This window comes from Betta splendens, chromosome 2 (genome assembly GCF_900634795.4).
Source record: "Betta splendens chromosome 2, fBetSpl5.4, whole genome shotgun sequence".
In the NCBI taxonomy this organism is placed as follows: domain Eukaryota; kingdom Metazoa; phylum Chordata; class Actinopteri; order Anabantiformes; family Osphronemidae; genus Betta; species Betta splendens.
The window spans coordinates 26,739,115-26,756,395 of record NC_040882.2 but is presented as its reverse complement, the minus strand read 5'-3'; the positions used below and the strand labels follow the sequence as shown (position 1 = coordinate 26,756,395).

The 17,281-nt window shown below is 42.3% G+C and overlaps 1 protein-coding gene across 3 annotated transcripts; it reads left to right on the top strand.

The window, feature by feature from the left end:
* Nucleotides 1–1,307: 1,307 nt before the first annotated feature.
* On the top strand, nt 1,308–4,642 carry LOC114868993 (endonuclease domain-containing 1 protein-like). 3 transcript variants are annotated; one of them, XM_055513892.1, is made up of 3 exons: nt 1,308–1,561; nt 3,377–3,705; nt 3,871–4,642. In XM_055513892.1, exons 1-3 carry the CDS (start codon nt 1,543–1,545, stop codon nt 3,898–3,900), a joined length of 378 nt encoding a protein of 125 aa, XP_055369867.1. In that variant the 5' UTR covers nt 1,308–1,542; the 3' UTR covers nt 3,901–4,642. The 3 variants fall into 3 exon arrangements, with proteins under 3 accessions (XP_055369867.1, XP_055369854.1, XP_029028578.1); XM_055513879.1 differs by having other exon boundaries at nt 1,310–1,561; nt 3,919–4,641; XM_029172745.3 differs by lacking the exon at nt 1,308–1,561 and adding an exon at nt 3,004–3,120 and having other exon boundaries at nt 3,919–4,641.
* The last annotated feature ends 12,639 nt before the right edge of the window (nt 4,643–17,281 follow it).

Genomic DNA, 17,281 nt, shown 5'->3' with positions numbered 1-17,281 from the left:
ATCTCCAAGGTAAACCACAGTACAACAGTTGTTTAGTTGAAACAACAATGAATGTGTTAGCCTAAGGTACATCCCTGCTTCTTTTTTTTTTTTTTGCTCCGATTGTTCACTCAACAGATTTGCTTGGTTTCAGCAGCTGGTTGCACCCCTTACCACCCCCCACCCCCACCCCACCCTCCCGCATACACACCCTAAAGCAGAAACCTAACCTGTCCACCAACACAGCAACATTACACACATTTTGGATTAGCTAAATAAACCATTAAATAAACCATAAATCTTGTTAAAGCAAAGCTGTCCATCACAATATGGCATTCAGCATAATATATGCTGCTTGTTAAACTGCTGGACAGAACAAAAAAAAAAAAAGAACAGGCAACAAGGAATGCGGCAACAGCCAAATACCTCCAACGAGTAAGGCAAGTCCTAAGAAGCCAGCTCAATGGCAAGAACAAATACCAGGCAATGGCCCCTGCCAGTGATCAGATACCCTGCAGGAATAAAAAGGTGGCCAAAGGAAGAGATACAGACCACAGATGTTAAGACACAAAAGCACCCTGAGACTATACGCTAGCCGCAAGAAAGGAGGCCGAGGACTAGTGAGCGTGAGAGCCACTATCAGAGATGAAACATCCAAGATCCATAAGTACATCAAGGATAAGGCCCTGACAGATGACGTGCTGAGTGAATGTCTCAGGCAGTGGAGAACAGAGGATGAGATGCTGGAAGAGGGACCATCATGGGAGGACAAGCCCTTACACGGGATGTACCACCGGAACATAACTGAAGTGGCTGATCTCAACAAATTCTACCAATGGCTTGAAAGGGCTGGGCTGAAGGACAGCACAGAGGCACTCATCCTGGCTGCACAGGAGCAGGCCCTGAGCACCAGAGCCATAGAGGCCCAGATATACCACACCAGACAAGACCCAAGGTGTAGACTGTGCAAAGAGGCCCCAGAGACGGTCCAGCACATAACTGCAGGGTGTAAGATGCTGGCAGGCAAAGCATACATGGAACGCCCTAAGCAAGTGGCTGGCATAGTATACAGGAACATCTGTGCAGAGTATGGACTGGAAACCCCAAGGTCAAAGTGGGAAACACCTCCCAAGGTGGTAGAGAACGAGCGAGCCAAGATCCTGTGGGACTTCCAGATCCAGACTGACAGAATGGTAATGGCGAACCAACCAGACATTGTGGTGGTGGACAAAGAGCAGAGGAAAGCCGTAGTGGTGGATGTGGCAATACCAAGCGATGGCAACATCAGGAAAAAGGAACATGAGAAACTAGAGAAACTAGAGAAATACCAAGGGCTCAGAGAAGAACTGGAGAAGGCTTGGAAGGTGAAGGCCACAGTGGTGCCTGTGGTGATTGGAGCACTGGGGGCTGTGACCCCCAAACTGGAGGAGTGGCTACAACAGATCCCTGGAAATACATCCGAAATCTCAGTCCAGAAAAGTGCAGTCCTAGGAACAGCAAGGATACTGCGCAGAACCCTCAAGCTCCCTGGCCTCTGGTAGAGGACCCGAGCTTGGAAAGTGGATGAGACCACTCGCGGAGGGTGAGAATAGAGTGTGTGTGTGTGTGTGTGTGTGTGTGTGTGTGTGTGTGTGTGTGTGTGTGTGTGTGTGTGTGTGTGTGTGTGTGTGTGTGTATTATCCTATATAATATACAGTATAAATATTGCACAAAGCTGCTGATCTGTTGTTTGAGTTCACACGAATCCACTTGCTAAAAACGTCTTAAAGCTAAACATAGAAAATGAAAACAGATGGTTGGTTTGTAATATGACCTCTGATTGCAGACAGTTTGTGAGGTTCCTCTCTTTAACCCAGTCCTGTAAACGGTTGCAGCCGGCTTTTTAGGAGGAATATTGTTTTATTTTATCCCTGTTAAGATGATGCTTTTAAATGTAATCATTAATCATTGGATTATTTGTACATGTAGGGTTGTTTACCACTTTGTTAGGCCTTAAAAGTTATGGGGAACTGACTTTAATCAGAAGTAGCAGCTCAGCATTACAAGAAGGAGAAGGAAGGAAATTATTTTACCACAACTGGTCATGTTACGCCAAATTAACTATTCTTCTATTTTTTGTTTTTTAAGACGAACCTAGCAAGTACAAATAAATATCTGAAGTAAACATACACATTGTAGGAAGTTTCTGTGTCTTCTATTAACGTAATAATTTAACTAAAGCTTTATTAATTTAATATTTCTGTCAACTGTAGCTTTTTTATATGTATTATTTTTTATTTAGGTTATTGTATAATTGTTTTGTTAATTTAAGTAACAACCAACACAATTTACAGTAAAACATAGTAGTTTGGAAACATTCCTTCACTGAATCATCAAGCAGAATTTAAAATAGGCGACAATTTAAGACCATTTTTATTTTACATTTTAATGAAGAATTTATTTTAAAGGCTTAACAATTACAGTATGAGACAAAACGTTTCCACATCTTCTTCTAAGAGAATATTGCATATTTAATATGTATAATAATGTAAGTAAAAGTAACAAAGTTTCAGTGTGAGGAACATATTTTATGCTTTCATTATGATCCATTACGATGCAGGTTATCTGTTACAGTATGCATCAGTATAGGTTTGTATATGTTATTTATGTACATGTTACATGCTGTAAACACACGTGATCATTTCTTACATTTCATATTCACTCCCAACTCATCATGAACTAATTAACCATGTGAAATAAGTTTCATTACAAACAGACATTGTTGCACAGACTTTATTGGGTCAATGCAAATTTGAGATTAGGGCTGATGATTAGTTTTACTCTTACAGTGTCTCTGACTAAACTTTGTACCATTTTAGTGTTGGTGCTTTTTAATTAACACAATGGTATTCGTAATTGTACAAATTGTACAAAGTGTATCAAGTGTTTGTTGATCTTGAAGAAACTAAGGAAAGGGAGGGACTAGTAAAGAAGGGGAACATTTACCGGAGGTTTGACAAGAGAAGAACCACAACCCAGCAGTTATAAAACCAGACGCCTTCATACAGTAGTTCCATTTATTGTGTGAGGTTCATTGACTCTGAACAACTGAGCAATAAATCGCTTCACACAGGTTGAACATCTTCAAAGGGACCTGAAAAGGTAAGTTCCTGTTCTTCGTGGGTGAGGTACTTGTTCTGTGGGATGAACATTAATACGTGAACATAAAGAGAGGAAAAGTCTGGGGACAAAACTTCCTGTTCATGAACTGATACCAGGGATTAACTGACTAAACCTATAAATCCTCTGCTGCCTCTTAAGAGCAACCATGGAGCCAAATGTCAAAGAAAGTCAAAGATAGTGTTTTTGAGTGGTGTGTTTAGATCCCCTTAATAGTGATGATTGTTTCTTCTCTCAGAGTGTGAGACCATGACTCCTGTAAAGACGTGTTTCCTGCTGCTCCTCAGCGTCCTGTTCATCGCTCCCACAGTATCTGAAGTGGTGATGTCCATGTCAGACTGTAAAGGGTTTCTGCTTAACAACAAACCTCCTCAGGTTCCAGACGTCGTGGAGGATGATAAAATACAGGACAACAACCGATACAAAGTCATCTGCCAGACTTACAAGGATGAGAGGAGGTTTGTGACGCTTTATGACACCAAGAACAAGATCCCAGTGTTTTCTGCTTACAAGTTCACAAAACCAGACACGGGAAGACCGGACGATCTCTGGAAGATGGAGCCACAGGTACAGTGGGTCTGAAATAGCATCAAGAATTATGTTAAATATTTAATCAATTTATTTTTTACAATAATAAATTTTTAGTTAAATGTCCATTAATCGTGTTCTACTAGAAGTAAATTCTGTTTGGACAACAATGAACATAACAGAAATATTTATTGCATCACACAGATTCAAAGTCACCACAGTCCCACTGACTGACGGCTTTAACTTTTACAGCTTGAAGACATGGGCACAGACAAAAACATGGAAGATAATGATATTAATGTTGAGTACAATAACCAGGCTGGTGACAAAGATTATAAAGAAGGTACTGCATACGACAAGGGCCATTTACTTCCATCTTCTTATGCAAAAAGTCAAGATGACAAAACCTCAACATCAACTCTGACAAACGCTGTTCCACAAGTTCGATCTTTCAACAGAGGCAGCTGGGCCAGAATGGAGAAATGTGTCAAATGTGTCATGGAAAAATTCTGTGTTAACAGTAATAAAGTTATTGAAGGCTACGTAATTACTGGAGCAAAGCCCGGCAACAGTGAACCAGTGAACAGGAGGGTTAACGTACCTTCACTGCTCTGGTCGGCGTTCTGCTGTTACAGTAACAACAAGTGGATAGCGAGCGCGTACTGGGGAGAAAATGTTAAAGATGGAGCTGATGATACAATTCTACCCACAAACACATTAACACAACTCTACGATCAGCTGAAGGATGGAGACAAACGTTTTGAAGCATTTCCAGGATCAAGTTGTCCACTGGTTGAAACTGTTGATGATCTTTACTCTCAAGTGAAAAACGACTGTTATTGTGTTAAAAAAACAAAAAGTTGATTATTTCTACAGCAACAACCCATCATCTATGCTGCGCCAGGCTAAACTGAAGCCTGCAACAGCAGATTTCTCAATAAAACCTGTGAAGACAACTAACTGTCTGCTTCTGTGAATAACTGTTCCAAATCAATCATAAAAGTCCCTAAATGACAAATCATTGTCTCAAAAGGTTTTCCTTAGAAACATAAAAAAGGTACAATGTTTCTGAATTGAAGCTTTGAATCTTTTTCTGCACCATCGTTAGGAAAGCCTCATGAGGCCTCATGCTTCATGAGGCTTCACTTGACCACCACTGCTTTGAAAACAACTGAGAATCTATCTTTGAGAAAATATAATGTTATACTAAACCGTGTCACAGACCTGCAGCTTTGTCTCCACCTTTATGTGTGTGCTGGCTAATGGACACATGCAGGTTTTACTCTGTCAGACCCACTTCAACAAAACGATGTTTACTACACAACCAGGAACCAGGGGAAGATTGGCTCAAACGGTAGAGAGCTCACTGAGCATGTGAGAGGATGGACCGACGCATGCAACGCATGTTACTGCTGTTAAACTTGAACTAAAGGCTCATAGGGGACGAGCAGCTCTGATAAATAGAATGGGCTAAAACCAATAAGAGTCTTGAAGACCAGTAAAAGAATCTTAAAATGAATTCTAAAACACACAGACAGCGATGGAGCGATGTCTTCTCTTTCTGGTCCTTGTCAGTTCTCTGGCTGCTGAGTTTTGTAGCTATAACTGACCAATGTTCTTCTTGGGGAAACCACAAAGAAGAGCATGGCATTAGTCAATTCTACTGGTAATAAACCATGCATAAGAGTCTGTGTGATATTTTACGGTTCTGCTGCAAATAATCATTTGTTCTAAACATATTTAGTGGTGAATTATCAGGTTACTTCTCCCCCACTTTGTTTTTAGCTTTTTAGTTTCTTCATTTCTCCATAGTGTTATTGTATTTGACTTTCCTTTGTTTTATTGGGGCTACAGTGTGAAGAATAGTTTTACTCTTAAAACCATCTACCATAAAATCACAGGAAGAAGGTAAAATGCCAGCTGGTTTTCTGGTGGTGAGGTTTCGACGACTGTAGCTGCTCCAACAGTACCAATCAATGTCTCAGTTATAAACATACAGTCAATATTATGATCTGGAATTATTGCATTAATAACAAAAGACCTATTTACAATGGATCTAAAATTTTAAAGTGTCATGTTGTATGTATATGTACCTTAGATTGTTAACATTAACTCCGCTTAGACAATTGGTGATGTGTCTTTTGGTGATTATGGTTGGAATGATGGCGTGTGTGAGTGTCTTTTTCTTCAGATATTTATTTACGCATGCCAGCCACTTCGCCTTGACTTTGCTGTAACAGCAGAATTAAGTTGTTTATTTTAGAGTATTTCAGAGTAAAGCTGTTTCTCTAATTGTTACCTCTTATCCAGAAAGAGGTAGCTCAGAGTTACAAAGAAAAACACATGAAGGGAACTGTTTCAATACTTTTCATCTACTGAAAAAGAGAAGTTTACTGTGACTCTGCATTAGGCTGATCAACAGATCTGCACTGAACCATGTTTGTGTGTGTGTCTGTCAATTTGACAGAGAGCTGAACCATTAGTATGGAGTCAATTTAGGGTTAAAATAGATTTGTGCACCAGTTTAACGTTTATGCAACTGCATCACCTCCGCAGAATAACGTCATGGTTCATATACATGAATATGAGCCGTCATGACAATGAATTGTGCCTAATTTTAACATCCCAATTTATATATATATATATACACACACTCTTTTCTCACCCCACCACGCGGGTGGTCTCATCCACTTTCCAAGCTCAGGGTCCTCTACCAGAGGCCAGGGAGCTTGAGGGTTCTGCGCAGTATCCTTGCTGTTCCTAGGACTGCACTTTTCTGGACTGAGATGTCGGATGTTATTCCAGGGATCTGTTGTAGCCATTCCTCCAGTTTGGGGGTCACTGCCCCCAGTGCTCCAATCACCACAGGCACCACTGTGGCCTTCACCTTCCAAGCCTTCTCCAGTTCTTCTCTGAGCCCTTGGTATTTCTCTAGTTTCTCATGTTCCTTTTTCCTGATGTTGCCATCGCTTGGTATTGCCACATCCACCACTACGGCTTTCCTCTGTTCTTTGTCCACCACCACAATGTCTGGTTGGTTCGCCATTACCATTCTGTCAGTCTGGATCTGGAAGTCCCACAGGATCTTGGCTCGCTCGTTCTCTACCACCTTGGGAGGTGTTTCCCACTTTGACCTTGGGGTTTCCAGTCCATACTCCGCGCAGATGTTCCTGTATACTATGCCAGCCACTTGGTTATGGCGTTCCATGTATGCTTTGCCTGCCAGCATCTTACACCCTGCAGTTATCTGCTGGATCCTCTCAGGGGCCTCTTTGCACAGTCTACACCTTGGGTCTTGTCTGGTGTGGTAGATCTGGGCCTCTTTGGCTCTGGTGCTCAGGGCCTGCTCCTGTGCGACCAGGATGAGTGCCTCTGTGCTGTCCTTCAGCCCAGCCCTTTCAAGCCATTGGTAGGATTTGTTGAGATCAGCCACTTCAGTTATGTTCCGGTGGTACATCCCGTGCAAGGGCTTGTCCTCCCATGATGGTCCCTCTTCCAGCATCTCATCCTCTGTTCTCCACTGCCTGAGACATTCACTCAGCACGTCATCTGTCGGGGCCTTATCCTTGATGTACTTATGGATCTTGGATGTTTCATCCTGGATAGTGGCTCTCACGCTCACTAGTCCTCGGCCTCCTTCCTTGCGGCTAGCGTACAGTCTCAGGGTGCTGGATTTGGGGTGGAACCCTCCATGCATGGTGAGGAGCTTTCGTGTCTTAACATCTGTGGTCTGTATCTCTTCCTTTGGCCACCTTATTATTCCCGCAGGGTATCTGATCACTGGCAGGGCGTAGCTGTTTATTGCCCGGGATTTGTTCTTGCCATTGAGCTGGCTTCTTAGGACTTGCCTTACTCGTTGGAGGTATTTGGCTGTTGCCCTTCCTTGTTGCCTGTTCAAGGTTGCCGTTTGCCTGTGGTACTCCAAGGTACTTGTAATTGTCCTCAATGTCTGCTATTGTTCCTTCTGGGAGTGAGATCCCTTCTGTGTGGATTACCTTGCCTCTCTTTGTCACCATCCTCCCACATATCTCGAGTCCGAATGACATCCCGATGTCCGAGCTGTAGATCCTGGTGGTGTGGATCAGCGAGTCGATGTCGCGCTCACTCTTGGCGTACAGCTTGATGTCATCCATGTAGAGGAGGTGACTTATGGTGGCCCCGTTCCAGAGTCGGTATCCATAGCCAGTCTTGTTTATTATTTGGCTGAGGGGGTTCAGACCTATGCAGAACAGCAGTGGGGACAGTGCATCTCCTTGGTATATGCCACATTTGATGGATACTTGGGCAAGTGGCTTCCCATTGGCTTCAAGGGTGGTTCTCCACAACCTCATCGAGTTTGCAATGAAGGCCCTTAGAGTTCTGTTGATGTTGTACAGCTCCAAGCATTCAGTGATCCATGTGTGTGGCATTGAGTCATAGGCTTTCTTGTAGTCGATCCAGGCTGTGCACAGGTTGGTGTGTCGCACTCTGCAGTCTTGGGCGACTGTTCTGTCAACCAGGAGTTGGTGTTTGGCTCCTCTGGTATCCTTATCAATGCCCTTCTGTGCTTCGCTCATGTATTGACCCATGTGTCCACTTATCTTAGCTGCGATGATGCCTGACATGAGCTTCCATGTTGTGGAGAGACAGGTTATTGGCCGGTAGTTGGATGGGACTGTACCCTTTGAGGGATCCTTCATTATCAGGATCGTTCGCCCTTCGGTTAGCCATTCAGGGTGAGTCGCATCCCTTAGCAGCTGGTTCATTTGTGCTGCCAGGCGCTCATGGGTTGCAGTGAGCTTCTTTAGCCAGTAGGCGTGGATCATGTCAGGGCCAGGGTGCTGTCCAGTTTTTCATACCTGAGACTCTATGTTGGATGTCTGCCACTGTGGTAGTCACTGGATTCTGTTCAGGGAGGTTGCTGTGGTCTTCCCTCAGATCCACCAGCCACTGTGCATCACTGTTGTGTGATGCCTCCCTTTTCCATATACCCTTCCAGTACTGTTCAGTTTCCAGCCTTGGTGGGTCTGCTCTGTTGTTATTACCCTGCCATTGAGAGTACACTTTGATTCGTCTGGCTTTGTTGTCTCTGGTGTATCTCTGGTGTATCTCTCAAAGGCTTGTAGCCTTTGCTTGGCAGTTTCGAGTGCTTCAGGTATGGTCATCTGGCTGTACCTCTTGGGCATCGGTCTTTTCATTGCACCTCTCTGGGCCTCTGTCATTTGGCTCACTTCCCTCCGAGCTGCCTTGATTTTTGCCTCCAAGCTTCGTTTCCATGGTGGGTATTGTTTCTCATGGCTCTCATGGTTGCTTTTATAGCCAAGCATTTTCATCTCTTACAGGCTAAGCTTAGTTACAGGAAGAGAGAATATAGTAACGTAGTGCATTTCACCATAAACATCCAGTTGTTGCAGTTGCATCCAGTGACTCTATGTGGCAGAATACGACACAGAGCTAGAGGATGAAGCTGCTGATCTGCTTGAATTCATATGAATCCACTTATTAAAAATGTCTTTAAGCTCTAAGTTCAACATGAAACAGATGGTTGTTCGTGATATGACCTCTGATTGCACACAGTTTGTGAGGTTCCTCTCTTTAACTCAGGCCTGTAAACGGTTGCAGCCACTGCAGCTGCAGAGACACAGAGGTGACGTTCTGAGAGAGCCACTGAGTAGCATGTGTTTAATTTGGTTATTTTGGTTTATTGTTAATGCATGGCCTGATTGTGGTTTCATTCATTGTACAATTAGTTTTATATAGTGCTAGGATGCTTGTTCTCCATGTTATTGGTAAGGCGTAGTGCTGACCTCTAACAGCAGGCAGCGCTATGGTAAGTGGAGGAAAGCATGCGGAGGTAATAAGAAGGAAGAAGAGGCGCTGGCTAGGGTGGTTCGAAATAAGTTTTTGACCGTACTCAGATGAACAGAAATTTTGTATTAAAGTCTTGGAACAAGCAGCCCCTGATAACGGAAGGCTTTGCCAGGATATCAGGAATCATTCGGTATTGGACCGAGTTGTGTTAAAATCAATAAACGATCTTTTGACCATAAAGGCAGTGCGTGGACCTTCTTATCAGGTGGATCTGCATAAATAGGATCAAGAAGAGTGAACGGCGCGTCAGAACCCGACACCTAGCGAGCTAAGTGGCCTTCAGAGTTGTGGACGTGGTAAACGGCCACTACACGTTCCTTCAGACAGATCCTGGCTTTTTAGGAGGAATATTGTTTTATTTTATCCCTGTTAAGATGGTGATTTTAAATGTAATCATTATTCATTTGGATTATTTGTACATATAGGGTTGTTTACCACTTTTTAGGCCTTTACCTGCAAGAGTTATGGGGAACTGACTTTAGTCAGAAACAGCAGCTCAGCATTAGAAGAAGGAGGAAGGAAATTATTTTAGCACAGTTGATCAATGTTTTTAATTTCCATGTGGTTTTAGTTTTCAGGAAAAAGTTTGTTACACCAAAACAACTGTTTTTCTATTTTTTGTTTTAAGATGCCCGTAAAATTAAATATCTGCAGTGTAAACATACACATTGTAGGAACAAGCAGAATTTTAAATGTTCTACAATTTAAGACCCTATTACTGAAAAACCTTAGCCAAACTCCTGCTGAGTGAACATCAGGTTAATGAGGCATCAGTTACAACTGAATTGTCACATTTAAAAAGTTGGCAGTAGAACTTTTTTATTTTACATTTTGAACCCTCTAATCTGAACCAAAATGAAGATTACAGTATATTATAAACGCTCAACAATTACAGTATGAGACAGAAAACCTCCACATCTTTTTATGAGAATACTGCATCTTTATTGTATATGTAAGTAAAAGAAACAAAGTTTCAGTGTAAGGAACATATTTTCTGCTTTCATTATGATCCATTATGATGCAGGTTCTGTCTTCTTCATCTGTTATACATCAGTAACTACGTTACTGCAGTACAGGTACATGTTACATGTAAATACAGAATGTGATCATTTCCTACATTTCATATTCATACCCAACACATCATGAACTAAATAAGCATGTAAGTCTGATTAGCATAAGTCTGATTACATTGTTTATCAATATAATAGTTTATCAGTGAAATCATTATTGAGTCTACATCATGTTAATAAATCAAACATTACCAGAAAAAAACTCTAGATTTGAGTATTATTAGTAACAAGAGGAAACTTGGAGGAAAACTTTGAGGTTGAAGTCACCACTTCCATCTCTGTGTTGGTATATTACACATTTATGCTGTCCTTTTTGTTTTTTTACTCTGAGTCTGCGTGCGTATGTGAAGGCGACACTCATGTCGGTTATTACTGTAACATTTTTAGAGGTTTCATCTGAAACATGATATCACATAATTTTAATAGTCAGATTAGGATAAAATGTTTGACGTCAAGGTGGGATATTTTGGGGTTCCTTAGTATGTCTTTCTAATGTATGTCTTAGTCCATCCATTCTCTATGAATCTCAGCTAGGACATAGTCTGAGGGTATTTCTATGATCTTGGATGTTGTCAGATCCTCCCTTATCTTCCTGCATTCTCTCATAAAATTAAAAAAACTCCCTCTGTGTTGAATAATTCTCCTCACGCCACGTTTATTTCTACAAATATGTCGCAGCACTTCACTAGGGAACTTAACCACTGATGTAGCCCTAGTAGTGGCTGTGGTGGTGGTGGTGGTAGTGGTGGGGGCAGGTGTGGTGGTAGTGGTGGGGGCAGGTGTGGTGGTGGGGGCAGGTGTGGTGGTAGTGGTGGGGGCAGGTGTGGTGGTGGGGGCAGGTGTGGTGGGAGGTGGTGGTGGGCAATGGCAATTTTTATTATCAATAATTTCTTTTTCTCTGTAAAACTCAGCAACGGTTACACTCAGAGGACAGTTGTTATTATGGGGAAATGCCTCAATGCCCAGTTCTCGCTCCAGTTCCTCCAAAGTCTTTGTCTCCAAGTATTCATTGTTTTCTTCTCTGTTGTTGCCCCAGTGTGCGCTCGCCAGCCACTTCCCCTTGTTTGTGCTGTAGCAGCAGAAAGCCGACCAGAGCACTGTAGGTATATTAACCCTGTTGTTGAGTTTCTCATTTCCATTACACATTTGACACAGCTCTCCATGTTTTTCCAGGAGCCGCCATTGAAAGATTGAGGTTGTGGAACAACATTTGTCAAAGTAAATGTTGATATTTTGTCATCCTTGTTGTGACCATAACAACATGGAAATAAATGACCTCTAGAGTAGTTCTGATTATTAATGTAATCAGCATTAGCGGCCTGGTTCTTGAAGACCACATCATCCCACATGTTGGACATGGACTCTCTTTCTGGAAGCTGCAAAAGCTGACACAATAACAGTGATAAATAGTTTTAAAGGACACGATTAATTGAACAAAAGTTACTATCACAATTTGTATTGACACAGAAAAACAAATAAACAGTGAAAATGAAAAGGTAAAAAGGAAAATGAGTTAGACTTGTTGCAGTATTGGGGATGAATGTTTCTTGTCAAACAGTGTTTTGTTGTTGAGGAAATGTTTTCAGACGTTAATGCTCATTATGTAAAACACTTTGCCAGAGTTGAGGTTTTATAATGCTTGTAAATAACTGAAATTAATTATTGAATAAATTGAACTTTACCTGTGGCTCTATCTTCCAACGGGATTTAGGTCTTGATCCTCCATTCGTCCCATTAAACTTGGCAGCAGAAAACACTGGGATCCTGTTTTTTGTGTCATAGAGCGTCACAAACCTTCTTGTGTTCTTATAAGTCTGACAGATGACCTTGTATCGGTTCTGGTTCTGGTTCTGGTTCTGGATGTCACCACCCTGTCAGGATCCTGGGCTGGCTCTGCCAGCCATTCTGTTGGTTTTCTTTTTTTGCCCTGGACCATGCCTTCTCCCTCACTAGGCCACGCCTCAGCTCTGAACCATCCCCACTCCCTCTCCTTTCCTCTGTAGACACAGTAATCAGTTCAACTTGCCACACCTGCACTTGCCCTCTGGATCCCTTCAAAGTCTCCTGCAGCACAGCACTCTGGGCGGGGTCATTGCCATACATGCTGCCATACGCGACTCTGTCCTTGTTTCACCATGCCGTTCGTGTCAGGTTGGTCCATGTATTAGTTAGTCTTGTTGCCATGTCATGTTTGAGTTAGTCTTGTTGCCATGTCATGTTTGAGTTAGTCTTGTTGCCATGCCATGTTTGAGTTAGCCTTGTTGCCATGCCATGTCTGAGTTAGCCTTGTTGCCATGCCATGTCTGAGTTAGCCTTGTTGCCATGTCATGTTTGAGTTAGCCTTGTTGCCATGCCATGTCTGAGTTGGCCTTGTTGCCATGTCATGTTTGAGTTGGCCTTGTTGCTATGCCATGTTTGAGTTGGCCTTGTTGCTATGCCATGTTTGCGTTGGCCTTGTTGCTATGCCATGTTTGAGTTGGCCTTGTTGCTATGCCATGTTTGAGTTGGCCTTGTTGCCATGCCATGTCTGAGTTAGCCGTGTTGCCATGCCATGTCTGAGTTAGCCGTGTTGCCATGCCATGTCTGAGTTAGCCGTGTTGCCATGCCATGTCTGAGTTAGCCGTGTTGCCATGCCATGTCTGAGTTAGCCGTGTTGCCATGCCATGTCTGAGTTAGCTTAGCCGTGTTGCCATGCCATGTCTGAGTTAGCCGTGTTGCCATGCCATGTCTGAGTTAGCCGTGTTGCCATGCCATGTCTGAGTTAGCCGTGTTGCCATGCCATGTCTGAGTTAGCCGTGTTGCCATGCCATGTCTGAGTTAGCCGTGTTGCCATGCCATGTCTGAGTTAGCCGTGTTGCCATGCCATGTCTGAGTTAGCCGTGTTGCCATGCCATGTCTGAGTTAGCCGTGTTGCCATGCCATGTCTGAGTTAGCCGTGTTGCCATGCCATGTCTGAGTTAGCCTCGGTGCCATGCCATGTCTGAGTTAGCCTCGGTGCCATGCCATGTCTGAGTTTGCCTCGGTGCCATGCCAGGTGTTAGTTCTACCATGTTTTAGTCTCTCGCCAGAGTAGTGTGGTTTTGTTTTCAAGGTCTGTTAAATTTGCCAGGTGTGTGGGGCTAGCCCCTGCTGTATTGTTTTTTTTTCATAAGGGAGTGTTTTGTGTTGTACGTTTTGAGGGTATTGAACTTAAAATAAACGGTTTAAAATGTATGCCTGGTCCTCACGGCTCTCTGACTTGGCCCAGACCGACTCCCATGATCCGCCATCTTGCGTGGCGGACCATGACACACCCTGCAAGACGTCTGGGATGTTTGGGGGAATTTCTTCCAGAAGAAACCCTGGACAGTCTGACATGCTGTGCACCACTTCAGCCACAGTGGGAGCGATGGACCAGAGGAAGACGTCCACGGACACGAGACACCAGCACATCAGGGTCGTCATCTTCTCTCACTGGATTCTATTCAGTCAGAAGGAATCGTCAAAGATAGAGTTTACTGAGGAACAAAAGCTGAGGTGTATGTTGGTAATGTTGTCTGTGAAGAGTTTCTATTCTAATGTTTGTAAACAGCTGAGAAATGAGGTGTAAAAATATATAAATGTAATAGATGTGAGCAGAGCTGCAGCCTCAGTCATTCAGGTTCATTCTAACAGCTGCCCTAAAATACTGTATCTGTCTGTCAGAAAGCGCATGGACGTTTCACTCTTTAATTGATTTCACCAATTTAAAACAGGAAAACAACAAAACAACCACATGAAAAAGTAAAACTGTTTAAATTTGATTCCTGATAATATAAACCAAACAAGTCATATTTTGGTTAATGTGTGCATTTATCTAAATTATGATATGATAGAAATGATCATTTTTAATGAGTTGAAAGCAGAATCTAAGTGACACACCAAAATAATATTTGTATCGATGTCAGCATATTTTTTCATATTATGTAAAATATATGTTTCGTGTTAAATTTACTGGAGCTGTATTACTTCACTGCACCTCTACTGTCTACATGTACCTAAAATTAAGAAATATACTTAAACACAAATCAAACATTGTAACTTAAATTAACAGTGAAATAAACTTACCTCCCACCTCTTCAAACTCTTCCAACAGTAAAAGACAAATAATGTGTGGACGTGAGCGCTGGATAAAACGTGAAACGTGATTTGCTTTTATCGTTAAGGGGCAGTGCCAGTTCTCCTGGGTGTTTTTCTGCCAAGTTTCCGGCCTGTCCCTCCTAAAAACACACACATCTACTATACTTTTAATCAGCAACAACTTTTACAACTTAGTTTAGAAAGTAGAACTAAACAACCAAAACTCTCTAAACTAATACAAAACTGTCGTTGTAAACACACAAATAAGTAAACAGGTCTGTTAGATTTCAGTTTAGCTCTGTGGTTTTTCTACATAACACATTTTATCTGGCCTTGTTTAACTTCCCAGAAACCCTCAATCTTAGATCAGCATCTGATCTTTGTTTTGTGTACTGTGCATTTGCTCTGTCACTGTTCTGCTTCCTGTCTGAGCCTGGTCTGGTTGTGTTGATCACAGACACTCGTTGAAATCCTCCAACTCTAGGTGTCTAAAGTCTTCTCCTGGCGTTAGCCTTGGTGCTCGTAGCTCCCTGCTTCCTGGTCATGTCAAAGGTTTGCCTGTGCTTTGGTCCCTGAATGTTGTTACTGTCTGTGTAAATATTAATTGTTTGTTATTTAGGTTCTTACTCCCCTGGTCTGGTCTCTGCTCTCTATCAACCATGCCTAGTTTATTATAGGTTAAAAATTTACTTTAAATTAGCTTATTGGTCTGGATTGATCAGTAGTGGCCTGTGTGTGTGTGTGTGCATGTGTGCGTGCATGTGTGTGTGTGTGCGTGTGCGTGTGCATTCCCTTCATCTAGTTCTGAGGATCATTCATTCAATGATGCTTATAATCATATTTATGCAGTGACACTGTGGGAGGAAAGTTAAATGGTCCACACAGTTGGACATTCAAGCAGCACAGTCGACCCTGAACGGCTGTAAAGCTGGGAGAGTCAAAGCAGATTCTGTCGACACATAGTAAGTAAGATGCAGATGCATCTCAGATGCTTTTACAGTAATTAAATTATAAGCTACATTTATGTTTTGATTGAATCTCGGACCACATCTGTTAAGCAGCACTTGTTGAGAAGGGATGAATAGTGTGGAAAATTACACTTTTTGTTCAATTGTAAATAAAAGATAAAAAGTAAGAATTGTTTTCCACAGTGATTATTATTATCTTTAGGGAGAGGCGTGTGTCATTTCAATTCAAAACATAAAAGAAACCTGCTAGTTGACGAAAGTAAGTCAGAATTTTTGCAAATCAGGGTATGAATAATTTTGGACTTGACTGTATGTAATATTATTATTAATATAATTATTGCAATTCTGTGGATTAGTGACAGCATTAGGTTCACACAGTTTGCTTGATCAGTTCACTGTTAACTTTTCACTTTCAGCGTCTGTTAACACGTCTCCTGTGAACGTTCACAGCTCAGACTAGTGTGACTGACACTTTCTGAGAAGAGAGATGAACAACAGATAAACATGAAGCTGAGACATTCAGGCCTTTGTGTCCTAATCATGGTCCCAGTTCACCCCAGAACCTAAGTCTGGAACAAAGATTGTGTGTTTAAAGGCTTCATCATTAACACTAATAAACTGGAATCTGTTCACTGAAGTTAAACCATCCAGATGCTGCTGCTTTAGTCCTGATGGTGCGTTCAGTGTCTGTGTTTAACAGCTCAATGTAGAGACGAGGTTTTAATTCCAACATTTTTTAACATCAACACATTGATGTGTCAACCGTCACTTAGTCTGAGCTCATCTCTGCAGAGATGAACACAGCTCCTGCTGTACCACAGTGCTACTGGTGTTATAGAAGAGAACACAGCAGCTTCTGAAGCTCAAAGTGAGGCCACAACGAGCTGTTTTTATGAAAACTTACCAACTGTTATTGACTGTTTATTTTATTACGTTCTTATCATTAGGTCCAGGAACCGGCTGCTGAGCACCAGTAACGTTCTCTGTAGGAACCTGTCTAATCTAAGGTTTGACTCATTCTGTCCATCCATGATCGAGGAGTTCAGGTTGCTGCTGTGTGGATCTACACATGCTCAGTCTGTATAAGTGTGTGTGGTCTAATGCCCCACATCTGACCACTGTGTTAGTGGACAGGGGGCAGTTTGCCTCTGACTGGTTACAGTTTTCCCACAGTTTGCTGTGATGTCATGTGGACATTCAAACCACACGTGTTGCTCTGGTTTAGTACTTGCTGAACCAGGATCATTTCATGTCCTGTGGCTCTGACTGGTGGAGGAAACGTGCAGTGACTCTGATGGTGTCTCTGCATGTGACAGCTCACACCACGACCATTTCTGAAGAAGCTTGGGTCTGTGCTTGTTATAAATGTGTCAAATGTGTTTTATGTTGTGACAAGTGTAAACCAAAAACCCATAGAGAGATAATAGGAGATTTACTGTATCTGGATTCATTGTTTCTGCCCCACAGACAAATCATTAGTGTCTACTTTCAAATAAAAACCTTTACCTTGTGGGGCGCTGTCTAAATGCTGGAGCGCAGAGCTAACTTAGCACAGAGAGGCTGTTATTGTGTCATGTGTCTTTGGTCCATTCAGTTTGTGTTCATAAGGTGCATAATCCATTGAACAGG

Excerpts from the sequence above, each read along its gene's own strand:
- LOC114868993 (XM_055513879.1), top strand. Across the intron at positions 3,706-3,918 it reads TCTGGAAGATGGAGCCACAG|CTTGAAGACATGGGCACAGA; the intron begins GTACAGTGGGTC and ends TAACTTTTACAG.